Raw genomic sequence first — 15810 nt, 5'->3', positions numbered from 1 at the left:
CCCACACCTAGAGATGCGCAGCTTATTGCCCACCGCCTGCAGCAAGGAGCAAGAGGTGTGTGAGCCCCGGGGGAGAAAGGAAATCCACCGGGGACCTTTGACCCACGGACCCACCCCCGCAAGCACGGCCCGGTCAGCTCAACGGAACCCCTCAGCCTGGCCCTTCACCTCTGGGAGGGACCCAGGGAGCTTCCAGGTATTGGATAAGCAAAGGTGGCCACCATTTACCTGCCGGCACCTGCCACGTGCCAGGGCCCGGCATGACCCTGTTCACCATTGGACAGGGTGTGCCCCAGGCAGGGCCCACGTCTCCCCATCAGGCTGGGGCTTCCAGAGGAGGAAGGGGTGGTGCTGCACCCCCATCAGAGAAGGGTTTCCCAGGTCAGGGTGGGGGAGCTGTGCTATTTCATCTCTCTCTTCCCCACCCAGCTCTAGCTCAGGGGGCCGTGTTGCCGCACCAAGCCCCAGGTCTTCAGGCTGGGAGGGCGCCACCGGGCCCCAGGTGACTAGGCACTGAGCCAGGTCACAGCCCTTGGGGGGGGGGCAGACAGCTGGCTGGCAAAGGGGACCTGCACCAGGGCCAGCTGGGGCATGGGGGTCACTACTTGGCATGGTGTCGAAGGGAGCCTGAGCCCACCAGGGCTGGGCCGCCCCCCACACCCCAGGCTGAGGCTGAGGCTGGGCCCTTAGCCAGGGCGGGAGGGTACCCTGAAGGCTCCCAACGCCCACCAAGTGTGGGATGACCCCTGCAGCCGAGACCTGATGTGGTTCGAACCTCGGCCAGGCCTAGCTGGGCGACCTTGGGCGAGTTGCTTGACCCCGCAAAGCCCGACTTTCCGTCTGTTCGATGGCCATCAGCATGTGCCCACCCCGGGCTTCCCAGGAGGGAGTGACAGGCCACAGCCTGGCTGACACGCGCACACAGCACGTGCTCAGTAAACGCATCAGCTGCCGCCAGCTCACACACGGGGCTCCGCAGGCATGCCCCAGGGCCGGGCGTCAGCCTTCCTCCCCGCCACTGCCCACCTCATCCTCAGAGGCACCCCATCCCTGGCCTCCCCACCCCAACCTCCTCCTCTTCCCCCCACCAAACCCTGTCACCTGCTGCGAGCCCCTGCCCCCACAACCCCACCAGAGAGCAGCCGGGGCTCCAACTCCAGGGCTTTGCACACGCCATTCCCTCTGCTTTCGAGACCCAGCTCCAGGATGGCTCCTCCGTGAAGCCTGCCCTGGTTGCCTCCTCCTTCCTATGGCACTTTGTACCTTCCGGTCCCACCCCTTCCCACCAGGGCCTGGCAAGTCCTGCCCTTCTTCAGGGCGGGGACGATGGGGGCGGGGGGCGGAGTCCCCTGCACCCCAGTCTTCCCACACCGAGTGTGGGGGACTGTGCTCCTCGAAGATTTGTAGCCCCAAATTACACCACAGCACTGCTTCCCACATCATTGGCCCCACACTTGGGAGGCTCCTTGCTTTCTCCAGGGGCCGGAAGAAGATACCAACAGAAAGGCCGAGGGTCAGCTTCTCCCCCAGCCACCCTGACGGCTCCCACCCCTGGGAACCTGAAGTGGGGTGTGGGGGTAGAGCAGGGCAGCTGGGAGGGGAGTGGCCCCTCTGCCCCAGGCACCCACAGGGTCACCGCCGACAGGGATGGGGAGTCAGAATGGAGTCTGCGAGAGAAACTGAGTTTCAGCTCAGGCCTGAGCCCTGCCTTTCTCTCCTCCCTCCCCACCTGCTCTTGCCCCTTCTCTTCCTTGGTGATACTCCTCTTCCCCTCCCCCATCTCCTGCTCATCCGTCAGCCATGCTGCCCCCTCCAGGAAGGCCTCCCTCTAGGGAGATCTGGTTGTCCCTCTCCACCAACTAGGAACTGTCACAGCTGAACTTGAGCTCTTACTCCGCGCCAGGCTGTGGGGCTAACTCCCTAAGCACAACTGAAGTGGTAATAGTGTCATCCCATTTCACAGACAGAGTAACTGAGGCACAGACCAGGGCAGATGCAGAACCAAGATGTGCACCCTAACTATTCTGCTTCCTCCTGAGCGCCGAGATGCAGGTACCCTGTGGGAGTGTTATTGTCACTGCTGTGTCCCCACCACCAGCCGTGGAGCCTGTCGCAGAGAAGCAGGTTGAAGAAATGAGGCCACCGGGAGGCCAGCCGGCAGCCTTGGTCCCCTCCTGCCGGGCTGCCCCACGGCCCGACCCTCTTGGCCCCCACCTGGGCCCTGGAAGCTGGGGCCCCGGTCCCCATCCACCGCTGTTCCCAGAGCAGCCCAGACCCCGGCACCCTGGGAAGGAGTCACAGAACAGGCCTGGCCGGGAAGGACCGTTTACTAGGCTGGCTGCGGTCCACAGCACGGCCCTGGGCACTCGGCTGTGTCCTGCCCCGGGCGAGGGGCGGGATGAGGTAGGTGAGCTGAGGTTTTCTCAGGGGTGTGGTCCCAGCTGCAGCCCCTCCCTCAAGGCCCCCAGGGACAGCTGCCTCGGACCCTGGGGGGAGAGGGGGGAGTCTGCAGCAGGGGCAGGGCAGAGGCTGGTCCTGAGGCCGGCTGGCTCCCGGAAGTCAGTCCGTCAGGCTCCTGGGGGGCTCAGCCCCTGAGGACTGGGAAGCCCGGGGGTAGGCAGCTGGGCCAGGAGTACCAGGCCAACGACCACGGCTCCCTCCACAGGCTAGTCCAGAGCCCGCATAGCGCTGTGGCTGCCCACACGTCTTCCTGGCGTGGCATCTGGAGATCCCGGTCACCTGGGCGTGGCCTGGGTCCGGGTCAGCCGGGGAGGAGGGGCTGGTGCTCGGGGGTGGAGGTGTTCCTGTAGACCAGGAACTGCACGGAGATCTGGAGGGGCCGGTGTCAAGGTCTAAGCAAGCAGGGACTGGTTGGACCTGCCCCGGGGGCTCCCTGCAGAGCTCCCGCCCTGAGCCGCACTCTGGCAGGTGGGGAGGGCCAGCCACCGCCTCCCGGCCTCTCTCAGCTCTGCCCACACCCTCCACTCTGAGTGTCCTCGAGCTCCCCAGCCCCCGGGCCAACCTCACCGTCTAAGTCAGTGCTGGGGTCTTCCTCCCTGAGGCAGCGACCCCGCCTCCGGCCCCTCGATCTTGCCTTCCTCCCACCCTACACCGTCCCAGGAGGTCCACCAGGTGGCCGGGGCCATGTGAAGGCCCTAGAGCTTGAACTTTTCTGGACACTCAACATTATCTTATATTCGTCTCAGGTGACCTTCAACCCCTCCCTCACTGCACCCAGCAGGGACTCGGCGGATGTGTAAGCAACGGCCATGTTTACTTTCTCCCAGCGAGGCCCAGTGAGGTGCTGAAGAACAGGGCCACCTGGCAAAAGTTCGCTGTGCGCCCTCCACTGGCCGACCGAGTGCAGTGCTTCCGGCTGCCTCGTCTTAGGTAATCGCCCGTTACCTCGGTGAGGTGGCGACTGTCAACCCCTGTGCAAAGGAGGATACGGAAGCACAGAGAGGTTAACAGTGTGTTCCACGTCACACAGCCATGAAAGAGTGGAGTCAGAATTCGAACCCCGGTTTTTCCCGCTCTAACTCGTTGCGCCTCTGCGTTCCAGCTTTCATTCCTCTGGCTGATTCTTCCCTTGTTCCTCAGGGCCTTTGCACCGCCTGAGCTGGGAACGCCCCCCCCATGCCTCTGCCCGACTTCTCCTTCAGGGCACAGTGTAAAGGGCACCATGGAGGCTTCTGCTAAGCCTTTTACCCAGGACAGCCCCCAGTCACACACTCCTGCAGTTGTTCTCTGTGGCACTCGGTGTCACTGGAGTACAGTAACTATTTATAATTACCTGCATCCTGTCTGCCTCCCCACTGAGCTGCAGGCTTCTGGAGGCAAGGCCAGCCTGTCCTTGCTCACTACTGGACCCTGTGCCCAGCGGGACACATGGCAGACAGGTTTGGCTCTGAATGGATGGATGGACAGACAGATGGATGATAGATGGATAAATGGATGGATGGTGGATGGTGGATGGGTGGTGGATGGATGAATGGATGGTGGATGGATGGATGGATGGTGGGTGGATGGTGGATGGATGACTAGATGGTGGATGGATGATGGATGGATGGATGGTGGATGGAGAGATGATGGATGGATGGTGGATGGATGGACAGGTGGATGGTGGATGGATGGTGGACAGACAGATGGATGGTGGGTGATGACTGGATGGATGGTGGATGGATGGACAGGTGTGGAGGCCGTGAACAGGGAGAGGCTGCCATGCCCACCCCACCCCCGTGCCCACCCTGCACACCGTGAAGGATACGATGGTGTCGAGCAGCAGCACGCCCAGGCTGCCCACGAGCCAGGGCAGGTGGTGCAGCAGGTAGCTGCCCTCGCTCTGGCCCACCTCGGGGTTCTTGAGCAGCACGCTCAGCCCGTACAGTGTGTTCCCCAGCATCACCAAGGCGAACAGCGAGTAGGAGATCCCCTGGGTCGACTTCCGCAGGAACTGAGGGTGAGGGGCGTGGGATCAGACACCTCAAGCAGGGCTCCTGTCACTCTGGGTTGTGCCTGTCCCCGTGTCCATCTGCCCTGTCATACCATCACACTGCGTGTAGCCCCGAGCTGGCCTTTCCCCGTGTACGCAGTGTCCGGCATGGGCCCAGCACATGAACCAACCCGTTCCACTGCAGCCCCCTCTCCCAGGCACTCCCCCACCCCCGCCCAGGTCATGCCCCGCCGATTGGCCCCATGACGCCCTGCTCCCGAGCACCTCATCCCTGCTTCCCCACCTTCTCCTCTCCACTCGGGCTTCTAAGCTCAGCCCCTCTCTCTCACCTGACCTCACACAGGTCACACGGATCCCTGCATGGCAGGCAGCACTGTGCCCATTTCCCAGAGGCACAAACCAAGGCCCGGAGCATTGGATTGAGTTGCCCAAGCCAACAGGGAGGGTGGCCCCGGACCTAGTGTGCCAAGCTACTCCTTCACCCGGAGGCCCGAGCCGCCAGGCTGGCTGTCCTCTCCCGTTCGGCCCCACCCCCGCTCAGGGCTCACGTTGGTGCGGATCTGAGGCAGCCTGGAGAACAGGTACAGCACGCTGGAGACAGAGCCGATGACAAAGCCAATGATTTCCTGCTGAGTGAAGGGCTGGGAAGGCAGAAGGGCGTGCTCAGGGCTAGTGGGGATCAGGGGTGCAGGGTGAGGTCCCCAAGCTCCCTCCTACAGGGCAATCTCCCCAGCCAGGTGGCCCTGCAGGGAGGGCCCTTGCGCCAGTCCCCCCTCCCATTACATACCTACACCTCACCTTGTTGCCTGGTTCCACGGACAAGAGCTTGCGCCCCCTGAAGGCCTCCCTCGGGGCGGCCCCAGAGCTGGCGCCGCTCAGCAGCGGGGCGGTGCACGCCAGGCCCAGGGTGAACAGCAGCAGGGAGTTGATGGGGGCGGACACTGGACCCGAGGCAGGAGGGAAGCCCAAGTTAGGTGCCTGATGGCAGCAGATGGGCTGGGAGGGACCGGCCCTTTGGTGGTTCTGCGACCTTGGGTGGTGACCTAACAACCTCTCTGAACATGAATTCCTCACCTGTGGAACGGGTGTAGTAACAGCACCCTTCTCCTGGGGCTGTAAAGTGATGAGGGCGGTGGGGCCCCAAGGATGTTATGAAAAGTGGTGCCCCGGGCCGTGTCTCGCCCAGCCCGACCTTGCTCTGACCTTGGCCTTGGCTCTTCTGAGCCCTTGAGGGTGGTGATGGCCTGTAGGCCTCATGCCCGTTTCCCTAGCACCAAGCCCAGGGCCAGACACAGGGCAGATGCCGAAGCCATGTTTGCTGAGTAAGAACTCAAGTGCAGGGGGCCCCCCTGGTCCTGCCTGGATGTGCGTACAGCCCCTGGGCCTCAGATGACGCCCGAGGAAGCCCAAGGTTCATCACCCAGCCCTGGGGCACCTGCTCCCAGCTGCCCCCCACCTAGCTGACACGGAGGGACTTCCGTACTCACACAGAGAGGGGCGGTTCTTAAACTTGTAATAAAAGTACAGGGACAGCATCACCAGGTCTGCCAAGACGTAGTACATCGCCGTGTAGGTCTGCAAGAGAAGCAGGGGCATCCGCTGAGTCCCTGGCTCTGGGGCCCACGCCCCGAAACCGGGGCAGCGCTGGAACATCCCAGCAGGGGGACCCAGGGCAAGTCACTTCGCCTCTCTGAGCTTCTGTCTGCTCATCTGGAAGGCGGGAGCCCAGTTCCGACCCAGCAGAACCAGAGGCCAGGCAGGTAACGCGTCCGGCCCGGGCAGGCGGGGGATGTGGTGCCTGGCTCCACGTCAGGACGTCGGGGACCGGAGGTTAAGTGTGGACCCTGCTCCGGCCTGACTCAGAGGCAGTGAAGCCTTCCCAGGCGTCTCGGGAAGACGGCGGATTCCCGAGTTTTAATCCCAGCTCCCCCACCCACAGGAGAATGACGACACCCAGCTCTGTCGAGGGACGACCGTCACCCTCTGGCCGCCACCCCCACCAAGCTCCGTCAGGATCGTAGCGCCTCACAGGTGAAAAGACTCCAGCGATCCTCTGGTTTGATGTGGTCACTTTGCAGATGGGGAAACTGAGGCCCAGAGAAGGGCAGTGACCAGCCCATTGTCGCACTGCCTGGCAGGGCACAGGGCTCTCTCCACCGCATGGGGCCCTCACGGGACGGAACAACAGGCCAGGACTCTGGAGTCCCGGCCTCTCCTGCTGGGGGTCCCAAAGCTTCTGCCACGGCTAACCGAGGTAGCCCACCCTGTCCGGGGCCAGCCCACCTGCAGGGGCAGCTGGTCGGCGAGGAAAGAGCCGATGAGGTTGCAGGAGTCTCCGCCAATCCAGCCCAGCAGAAACCACAGCGACAGGGCCTGGTCCATGTTCCCCGTCTTGCAGGCCTGGATGTACTGCCTGCGGCGGAGAGGGGGACAGGCGTTCGGGGTGGGCAAGGGAACGGCCCCCCGACGGGACACCCACAACAGGGCAGTGGGGCAGGGGCAGCGGCCACACAGGTCACCGAGAGCCAGGCAGGCAGAGACCTCATGAGCCTTTCTTTGCCCTTTGGGGGTTCGTACCAGGGAGAATCCCTCCAGCCTGGGACTCGATGGGATGAGCACCTTCCCGGAGAGATCCAAAGCGTTACTCACGTTCTCCTCCACAGCACCCTGGGGGCACCCAGTGGGGGAGCTGGGGTATTTACAGGGCCCTGAGGTTTAGGATCAGGCCCTGAGAACCACTCCCCTGAATCTTTCTTCCACGAAGGGGGCAGGGAGTTTGACAACAGCACGGGGCTGCTGGCGGCGAGCCCGAGGCCGGGGCCCGCCGCTGCCCTGTCTTCAGGAGCGGGCGATGACGAGATGACGGGCGGCCCACAGCCCGCTGTCTGCCGAGGGTGCCGCGCAGGGGGCAGGGCTGTGGTGCTGCAGCGCCCGGCACAGACGCCGGCGGCATTCGCGCCCTGGGAGTTTGCCCAAAGGTCCTCGGTCTTGGTGTGGGCCTAGTGCTGATGGTGGCCGTGGGGTCTCGGGCACAGCTCTGAGCCCTTCGTGTGCGTTAACTCGCTCAGTCCCCGCAGCCCCCACAATGTGGTCCAGTCTGAGTGGAGGCCTGTTCTCAGTCGGGGCGAGCCGGTCAGCTCTCGCAGCCGGGGGTGGGGGCTTGGGAGCCAGGATGCACTCCCAGATCCTGGGCCCCAGTCCCGCCCCACGGGGACCGCCTTCTTTTCCTCTGAGCTCTCAGCTTGCAGGCAGCCCACCCAGCCTCCCTCTTCACCTGCCGCTGCTCTGGAGATACCAGCTCCTCCTCGGGGCCCTCTTGCCGGAAGCTCACGGCACCTTCTCCTTCCTCCTCCGGAACAGCCTGGGCCCTCCGGGACCCGAGCTTCCTGAGGCCGGGGCCAGCGCCTCGCACAGGCCTGGCTCTGAGCAGGCCCTTAGTTAAGGTCTAGCCTGTGTCCCCCAAAGCTCCTTCAGGGTGCTGTGACTTGCTGCATCTCCATAAATTGCAGGTAAAATAATTTTGTCATACTCAGGAAAGGCTGAGCCCTAAGCAGGAGCAGGAAGGTGGCTGCCCTTCCTGTCCTCACCTGGGGCTGTCTCCCGGGCCTGGGACGCCCCCTCACTGGTTGCTCAGCCAGACCCAGGAGGGCTGGCGAGATGCCACAGCAGGGAGGGAAAGCCTCAGCCCACTCCTCAGGTGGCTCCGGGAAAGCTCTCCCCCCCACCCCCCACCAAAGGAAGTCTCGGACCTCAGCCACCGTCAGTCACCCAGACCTGTCTGGTCTGCCTCCTAAGGGCCCCTGCCAGGGCCTCTGACATCACTGCTCGTGGCATGGCCTTTCTCTCTCCAGCCTGCCTGCCCCAACGACTCCCAGGCCGCCTCTGTAAAGGGTGCTGGAACGGAAGGTCTGCAAAGGCTGGGTGGGGTCTGTTTCACTTCCTTTGTCACACCCAGCACAGACTGAAGCAGGCAGTTTAGTATAATCAGCGGGGGATGGAGCGAAGAGACAACATGGAGTCACTGTGGTCAAGCTGCTGAACTCCTAACATCACGCAGGGGGAGGCACAGCCTGGGAATGTACACTCTTCAGCTCCCCAGCCCTGCGGCCATGCCCGACTCCACGTCACCCTCCAGCAGCCCCCTGGTCAGCCCCGGAAGGCCTGGGCAAAGTGTCCACGCAGCCAGACTGCTGGCCACCTGCGCAGGATTACGATCTCGGGCCAACCCAGACGCTGAGAACGCAGGACTGACTCTCCTCGAGAAGGCACTTTGCACTCGAAGGGCCCTCAGCGCTTCCGTCCCCTCCGCAGCCCTGGGGGTGCCGCCCAGCTGCGTTTCCGGTCCGTCTGCGAACCCGAGGGCAGAGGAGCTTGCTCTCACCGACAGCGGCAGCTCCTCGCGGGATCGGTCATGAGTTACCGTGTGACCCAGCGACTCCGGTCCTTGGGTGCCTCCCCCAGAGTGGGAAAATGTACGTCCCAACAGAAACTTGTCCGTGAATGCACACAGCGGCCTTGACCCCTACAGCCGCAAAGCAGAAACGCCGTGTATGTCCATCGGCGGATGAATGCACACACATTGGCGCGCGCACCACGGGGCAGCAGTTGGACGTGAAAAGGGTGGGCGTACGGATCCAGGCTCCTACACGGAGGAACCGCTAAGACGTCCTGTTAAGGGAAGGAGGCTGGCCATGGAAGGCCCCGTGATGCATGGCTCCGCCTTCCTGAGGGTCGGAGTGGGCGGGTCCACAGGCAGAGAGGAGGCGGGGCCAGGAGGTGCAGGGGCCGGAGGAGTGGGTGGTTCCTTTCTGGGTTTCTTTTTACAGTGAGAAAATGTTCCAAAACTAACCGCTGTGCTGGTTACACAACCCTGTGAGTTACACAATTAAATGCGCTAATTGTAGGGGATATGAATTATCTTTCAATAAAGCTTTTTTTTTTTCAAGAGGGAGAGAAACATCAGTGTGTCGTTGCTTCTCACACGCCCCTGACTGGGGACCTGGCCCACAACCCAGGCACGTGCCCTGACTGGGAATCGAACTGGCGACCCTTTGGTTCGCAGGCTGGCACTCAATCCCGTGAGCTACCTCAGCCACAGCAATAAAGCTGTTTTTTTGAAGAAGGTCAAGCCCCTAAAGAAACCCTCATCTTTGATCCTCAGGATGAAGCGTGGGCGCCCCAGCAGTGGAGAATTCTCGACTTCATGGCCCTGACCGACCGACCCTCACGCACTCTGTCCAGTTACGGGGCTGGGCACACACACGTGGACAGGTGTTACACACACGTGAACAGGTGTTACACACACTCCCTCCTGCCGCCCTGGGAGTAACCCTGTAAGCCAGGGGCCGACATTCCAGTTTCACAGGGGAAGAAACCGAGGCGCGGGGCGGCGAAGCGACTTCCCCGGGTCACAGCTGGGTGTAGGCAGAGTTCACTGCTGTCCACATCCTTAGCCCAGGCGCCGACCACGTGCTTTTATGCAGCGTGTGTCTCTGGTCCCTGACCACAGCAGTGGCCGCACTGTCTCGTGATCACTGCTCGGCCACCACCAGACTGCCACAGCGCCGAGGCCCCGTGGGATGCATCCCAGCCGTCCCACCCACGGTCTCCTCTCTCCCTAGCTGTGCAACCTAGAGCGCTGTACTTAACCGCTCCGGATCTGTGTCCCCGTAAAACAGGGATGGGAACTATCTGTTTCACTGGGTTGCTGTGAAGACTAAATGAGCTAAAAACAGGTTAAGTGCCTAGAACTAAGCCGAGTACACAGCGGGGCACTCAAACAACAGGAGCAAGTGCTACCATTATTACCTGGGGTCAGCAACACCCAGTGCAAGGCCAGGCCTAGGGTGGGCTCAGGGCAGGGCCCTCCTGGACAGGTTGGGAGTCCGTGAGTAGGGGTGAGGAGGGAGCACCCTTGGCCTTGAGTCTGGTGAGACCCATGGCCAGACGGTGGCCCCGTGTCCTGTGGTCCCTGGGGCCACCGCCCCGGCCCTGCAAACCCTCCCTGGTCCTGCCATGCTGGCACTACTCACGGGAAGGTGGACGCTGCGAAGCAGAGAATGGAGATCAAGCCCAGGCCCACGCTGGCCTCGTCCCAGCCATCCTGGGCACATTCACCAAACACGTCCCATATCCACTGGCGGGAGCCATTGGGGCAGCTGGAGAAGTTGGCGGAGCCCAGCTGCTTCCAGACCATGGCTGCAGAGGGCGGGAGGGAGGGCGCTGGTGCGCCGGGGCAGGCGAGGGCTCTGCAGGAGCAAAGAGAGAGGGGCTTCAGCCTTGGGAGGTCTGAGTCCCAGTCACGGTGCCCCCCCACCGAGGCCCAGCCCCAGCCTCCTCAGCTGGCCCTGAGTGCGCCCCTGGACCAAAGGGCACAGTCAGCCTTGAGTGCAGAGACCAGAGCAGACCCGTGCGGACCACAGGCGCAGGGAGCACGGATCTGCGGCCAGGGACTCGAGCCTCCACACCCCAGCTTCGCTCCGCCGATGCTGCGACTCTGTGCCTCGGTTCCCCCTCTGTGAACTGGGCGGTGACAGTGCTCCCTCACACAGCCGTGCGGGCCCGATGAGTCCAGAGACACCGTGCAGGGAGCTGAGCCCTCAGACATGCCACATTTTTGTCATAAGCACATGTTCGGGTTGCTTCCCATCTTTTGTCATTGCAAATTACACTGTGAGGGTCTGTTGAGAGCAGGCCTGTGTAGTGGCTTGTCACCTGACATTGGCCTGTGGATGAAAAAGGGGTTCTGCCCTGGCTGGTGTGGCTCAGTGGACTGAGCATCTGCCTGTGAACCAAAAGGTTACCGGTTCAATTCCCAGTCAGGGCATATCCCTGGGTTGTGGGCCAGGTCCCCAGTTGGGGAGTGCAAGAGGCAACCCATTGATGTTTCTCTCCTCTCTTTCTTCATCTCTTCCCCTCTCTCTGAAAATAAATAAAATCTTTAAAAAAGAAAAGAAAAGGGTTCTATGGAAAGTAACCTCCCAGGGTGATCTGATCATAAATTGCTAACTGGGTAGGTCAGGGTGGGTAGTCATGCCCCAGGCCTGTAACTTCTTTAGGGAAGGGGTTTTTAGCCAGTGCTGTCCACTGTTCTCGTGCACCTGGGTTAAAACACCACTGAAATGCTGGCAGGAATACCCCTCCAGATGTAACCACCCTTAGGAAAGCACAGAAGGCCCTGGCTGGTGCTGGTTCGATTCCCAGTCAGAGCCCATCTCTGGGTTGTGGACCAGGTTGCTGGTTGGGGGTGTGTGAAAGGCAACCAACTGATGTTTCCCTCGCAGGTCAGTGTTTCTCTCCCTCCCTTCCTCCCTCCCTTCCCCTGTCTCTGAAAATAAATAAATAAAATCTTAAAACGAAAGCAAGCACATAAGTCTGTAATCCAATCCCCAGTCGGCTTTCTCCCACCCTCTTGTAACCTTCCTTACGTTCCCTCCTTGATCGCAAACGCATGAAAGAAGCTGCAGAACTGCTCTTCCCTGCGGCATCTGAGATCCTGATCTCTGGCATAGGTCATCCGTTTGACTCAAACTCTGAAAGAAGTTCTCTATGGGTTTGGACGTTTCTTCCATCATCAACAGGTTAGCTGAGGCAGGTGGAAATGAGGGCCAGGGGAATCCTGAGGTTGCACAGGTGGCTGGCATTCAAGCCAGATCCTTCCCAAAGCTCACCGGTGCGGGGTGCCCGCCGGCAAGGAGTCCAGAGCCAGTGCCCCATTCTCACCACCACCAAAGCCAGAAGATGGCTGGCTGGCTGGCTGGCTGGCTACGGGTGGGCAGGAAAGGCCCCTCCCGGGACCGTGGCACCCCACACAGTGACTAGGGCAGTCACCGCTGTGTGACAACCCTAGCGAAGGAAGTGAAAGCAGGGCCAGGTGACGCCACCTCTGCCAGGCGAGCATCGTCACGGCCCTGTTACAGAGCTCTCTGCGGGCTTGGTGCTAGGTGCCTCGCGTGCACCGATGCATTTTGTCCTCACGTCAACTCTGTAAAGCAGAGGAGCCAGGGAAGTGGCTTGCCAGGGCCATCCAGCCAGGAAGCGGCAGAGCCATGAGTCAGAGCCAGGACCAGGACACGAACCTCTGCTTAGAGCCTCCAGGCCCCGCCTGCCTCGGTCCCCGGGCGCAGCAGACCCTCCTGTGGTCTGGCACGGCTGTGCAGCGTCTTGCGCAGCCAGCCGGCACGCTTCCCCTTTTCTCACTGCTCTGAGGGGTTCCCCCACCTCCGCCCGGCTCCACTCCAGCGCGAGGCTCCTCCTGCTGCCTTCAGTTCCTGTGCTATTGGGAGGCCCAGGATCTTCCTAAAGTGATGTCCGGAGCTGAAGACTGAACATTTATGTCTTCCCCAAAGTCTTCTGTTGAAACCTAACCCGGGGTGATGGTGTTAGGAGTGGGGCCTTCGGGAAGTGCTCAGGCCAGGAAGGTGGAGCCCTCATGTGTGGATTAGCACCCTTATAAGAGACCTGAGCGAGCTTTCACTTTTACTTCTCCTCCCTCTCCATCTTTTTCTTTCTTTGCCATGCGAGGCCACAGTGAGAACACAGCCATCCGTGACTAGGCAGCGGACCCTCACCAGACACCAAATCTGCCGGCACCAAATATATCCGTGTTTCTAAGCCACCCCATCTGCGGTGTTCGGTTATAGCAGCCCTGATGCTATATCCTGACAGGAACCCCGGGACTGCTGAGGTCACGGTGCCTGAGGCTGTCAGGAAGGGAAAGGAAGCGACTCAGCTTCTTTTCTCAGGCAGCTCTAGGCTCTCAGTCCCGATGTGACTTGCAGTGGGCAGAGGCCCCGAGCTGGGAGGAAGGGGCCACAGGTTGCTGCCTGCCTGGTTTGCTGCAGCATCTCCAGGGCCCAGCAGGCATGACCGAAAGCCTCTTCCTGCCTCCTGGTGATCCACCTGGGTGGCCTTTAGCACAGCTGATGTTGCAACCGTCTAAACACCTGCTGTCCTGCCGCCAGCACCTACAAGGCCACTCCACGCTACCACGCAGTTCAGGTCACCGCATCGTTGCAACGCCAAGATACACCTGTTCCCCGGCCATCCCCGAGCTGGACTGCCTCGCCCGCCTTCCTCTTGTAGATCCCAAATGTACATGGTCATCCTCGTCACTCCCCTGGGGGGTAGGGAATGCTGTCCCCATTTGACAGATAAGGTTGAGCAGCTTTGGACAAGTAAGCGACCTGTCTGAGCCTGTTTATAAAGTGAGGAGCACGAGCCTCACTCCTGGGGTGGTTGTGCCGATGAAAGGCACACAGAGCTCTAGCCCAGTGCCTGGCAACGCCGGGCACTGACGGTTTTGTGGATACAAGCTCCATGTCTCAGCAACCCTGAGGCCACTCCCTCGCTCCCCCTTTCCACCAGGTTGGGAATAAATGAGGTAGACACATGCCCAGTGAGGGAGGGAGGTGGTCCCCTGCCCAGGCACAAGGCTGTGGTGCAGCTCACGGTGTTCTGAGACACACCTGAGCCCCGAACAGAAAGGGTCTTCCTCTGAGGACCGCTGTGCATACGGCCTGTCACCCCCAGATTCTGACTCAGGTGGGGAGCCAGCCTGGGCGCCAGGCCTGGCTTCCAGAAATGGGCCCATCTGGTCAAACAGCATGGAGTGAATGGATGTATGTCCAGAGTTGTAACAAAGTTTGATTGCGTTTGTGGACAGGGACCACAGCGGGGGTGCCTTACAATCAAGGAGGGCACACGTTCAGAATTCAGAAGCAGCACGTCTGGGCTGGGGGTCGGAGGCTCCCCCGGCTGATTCCGATGCACGTGGGCATGCTTTGAGAAAGGCTGTGCCGGAGAAGCTGGAAAAGGCATCTCCTGCCACACCCACACTCCTCTCCCAGGTGACAAACTGAGTCAAGGACATGCTTTCCACTGAAGCTGGTCAAGTGACCTTCATCTATCAGGTCAAGTCCACATTCCTTGAGGCAAAGCCCCAAGGTACTTCAATAACTGCCCCCCCCCTTCATCTCCTGTTCCTCGCCCAGGTCTTCAATAGTCATTCTCATGCCTCCGGGCTCTTTCTGCACTTGCTGTCCTGCCCCCCAGCCTAGGAGTGTCCTCGTATGTGTGTGTGTGTGTGTGTGTGTGTGTGTGTGTGGAGGGGTGGGGGTGGCTGGTAGAAATGCTAAGGCCAAGTTCTAAATCGCTCTCTCAAAGAGGCTTCACAAAGCTGGCCGGGCAACACCTGTCACCTCTTCCCCCTCCCGCCTTGCGCACAGACCTGAAGAATGCTTATCCTCAGCCGTCACTGCTCTTTAAGCCCACTCCTCCCCCTCAACCGAATTGTAAACTGAGCGTCTAGACACACCAGCTGCACAGTAGAAATGCTGAGAGAGAGAGGAATGGGGGAAGGGAGAAAGACAAGAAAAGAGCCAGTTATGAGCTCGGGGGGCTTAAAGGCTGAGGAGAAAGCACTCTAGCGCTGGCCTGCCTGATGCCTGCAAGCACAGAACTCTTGAGCAAGTGATGGAGCCTCAGAGGTCCGATCTGTACAATGGGGGGGGGGGGGGGGGCGGATGCACGTCTCCTCCTGGGCTGACTGCGGAGATAAAAGAGATAATCTAGGCCAAGCGATAAGCAGGGTACCCGGCACAGGTTAGACACAGTAGGAATGGCCACGGATGACCATTATTGTGTTCCAGCTGTAGCGCTCCCCCGAGCGCCCTCTCCAAGGGTCCCCGGCACACAGCAGCCTTCAGTTAAGTGTTGAATGGACAAGACTGGCGCCAACCCTTACACTCCCAGACCCAGCCTAGGTATGAGGTGGGGAGAATGCAATCCAGGCTCCTTGCAGACCTGGGAACTACGTGGAGGGGAGGCGCGTCCCGGCCTGCGGGTACCACCCCCTCCAGGACTCCAGGTTCTGGGCAAACTCGTGACTCAGCCCAGTGCCGCCCGCCTGTTCCGCCGGGATAATGACAGGGCAGCCCGCTGGGGTCAGCGCTCAGTCGCCGCGAGGCCCCTTCCCCTGGCCCGCCCTGGGGAAAACAGAGCCGTCAGAACCCGGGACCCAGATCCCAAACCCTGGCCAGGCCAGTCCGAGAGGCCACCCTGATCGCCCCTGAAGAGGGGGACAGGAAGCCCCGAAGGCTACCCAATCCCGGCTCAGATCCTCACCTGGGATCTCGCGCTCCAAAGGAGAGAACGAGTGTCCCGGGGCGGTCCAGGGGCGGGGGAGGGTGCTGTAAAGACGTGGCAGGGAAGCCCCGGAGCCCCGACCCGCAGCCTCGTATTTGCTCCAAGCCTCAACCCCACTCACCAGGTCCAGATCCGCCGCCCGGCGGGCTTTCTGGGTTGTGTCTCCACTGACCGGGTCAGCTGACCCGAGGCCCCACCCCTCCCCGCCCCCG

The 15810-nt window shown here is 61.4% G+C and overlaps 1 protein-coding gene across 5 annotated transcripts; it reads right to left on the bottom strand.

Moving 5' to 3' along the window:
• Positions 1-2309: 2309 nt before the first annotated feature.
• SLC66A1 (solute carrier family 66 member 1) lies at positions 2310-15795 on the bottom strand. Of its 5 annotated transcripts, none has more exons than XM_036025410.1 (8): positions 15720-15795; positions 10486-10675; positions 6737-6866; positions 5941-6028; positions 5252-5394; positions 5002-5094; positions 4268-4453; positions 2310-2830 (listed from the first exon to the last, which is right to left on the bottom strand). In XM_036025410.1, exons 2-8 carry the CDS (start codon positions 10647-10649, stop codon positions 2762-2764), a joined length of 873 nt encoding a protein of 290 aa, XP_035881303.1. In that variant the 5' UTR covers positions 10650-10675; positions 15720-15795; the 3' UTR covers positions 2310-2761. The 5 variants fall into 5 exon arrangements, with proteins under 5 accessions (XP_035881303.1, XP_028368652.1, XP_035881302.1 ...); XM_028512851.2 differs by having other exon boundaries at positions 15578-15750; XM_036025409.1 differs by having other exon boundaries at positions 10486-10701; positions 15720-15741.
• Between the last annotated feature and the right edge of the window lie 15 nt (positions 15796-15810).

Source organism: Phyllostomus discolor, chromosome 5 (assembly GCF_004126475.2).
Source record: "Phyllostomus discolor isolate MPI-MPIP mPhyDis1 chromosome 5, mPhyDis1.pri.v3, whole genome shotgun sequence".
Lineage (NCBI taxonomy): Eukaryota > Metazoa > Chordata > Mammalia > Chiroptera > Phyllostomidae > Phyllostomus > Phyllostomus discolor.
This window is presented reverse-complemented; position numbering and strand designations above follow the sequence as displayed.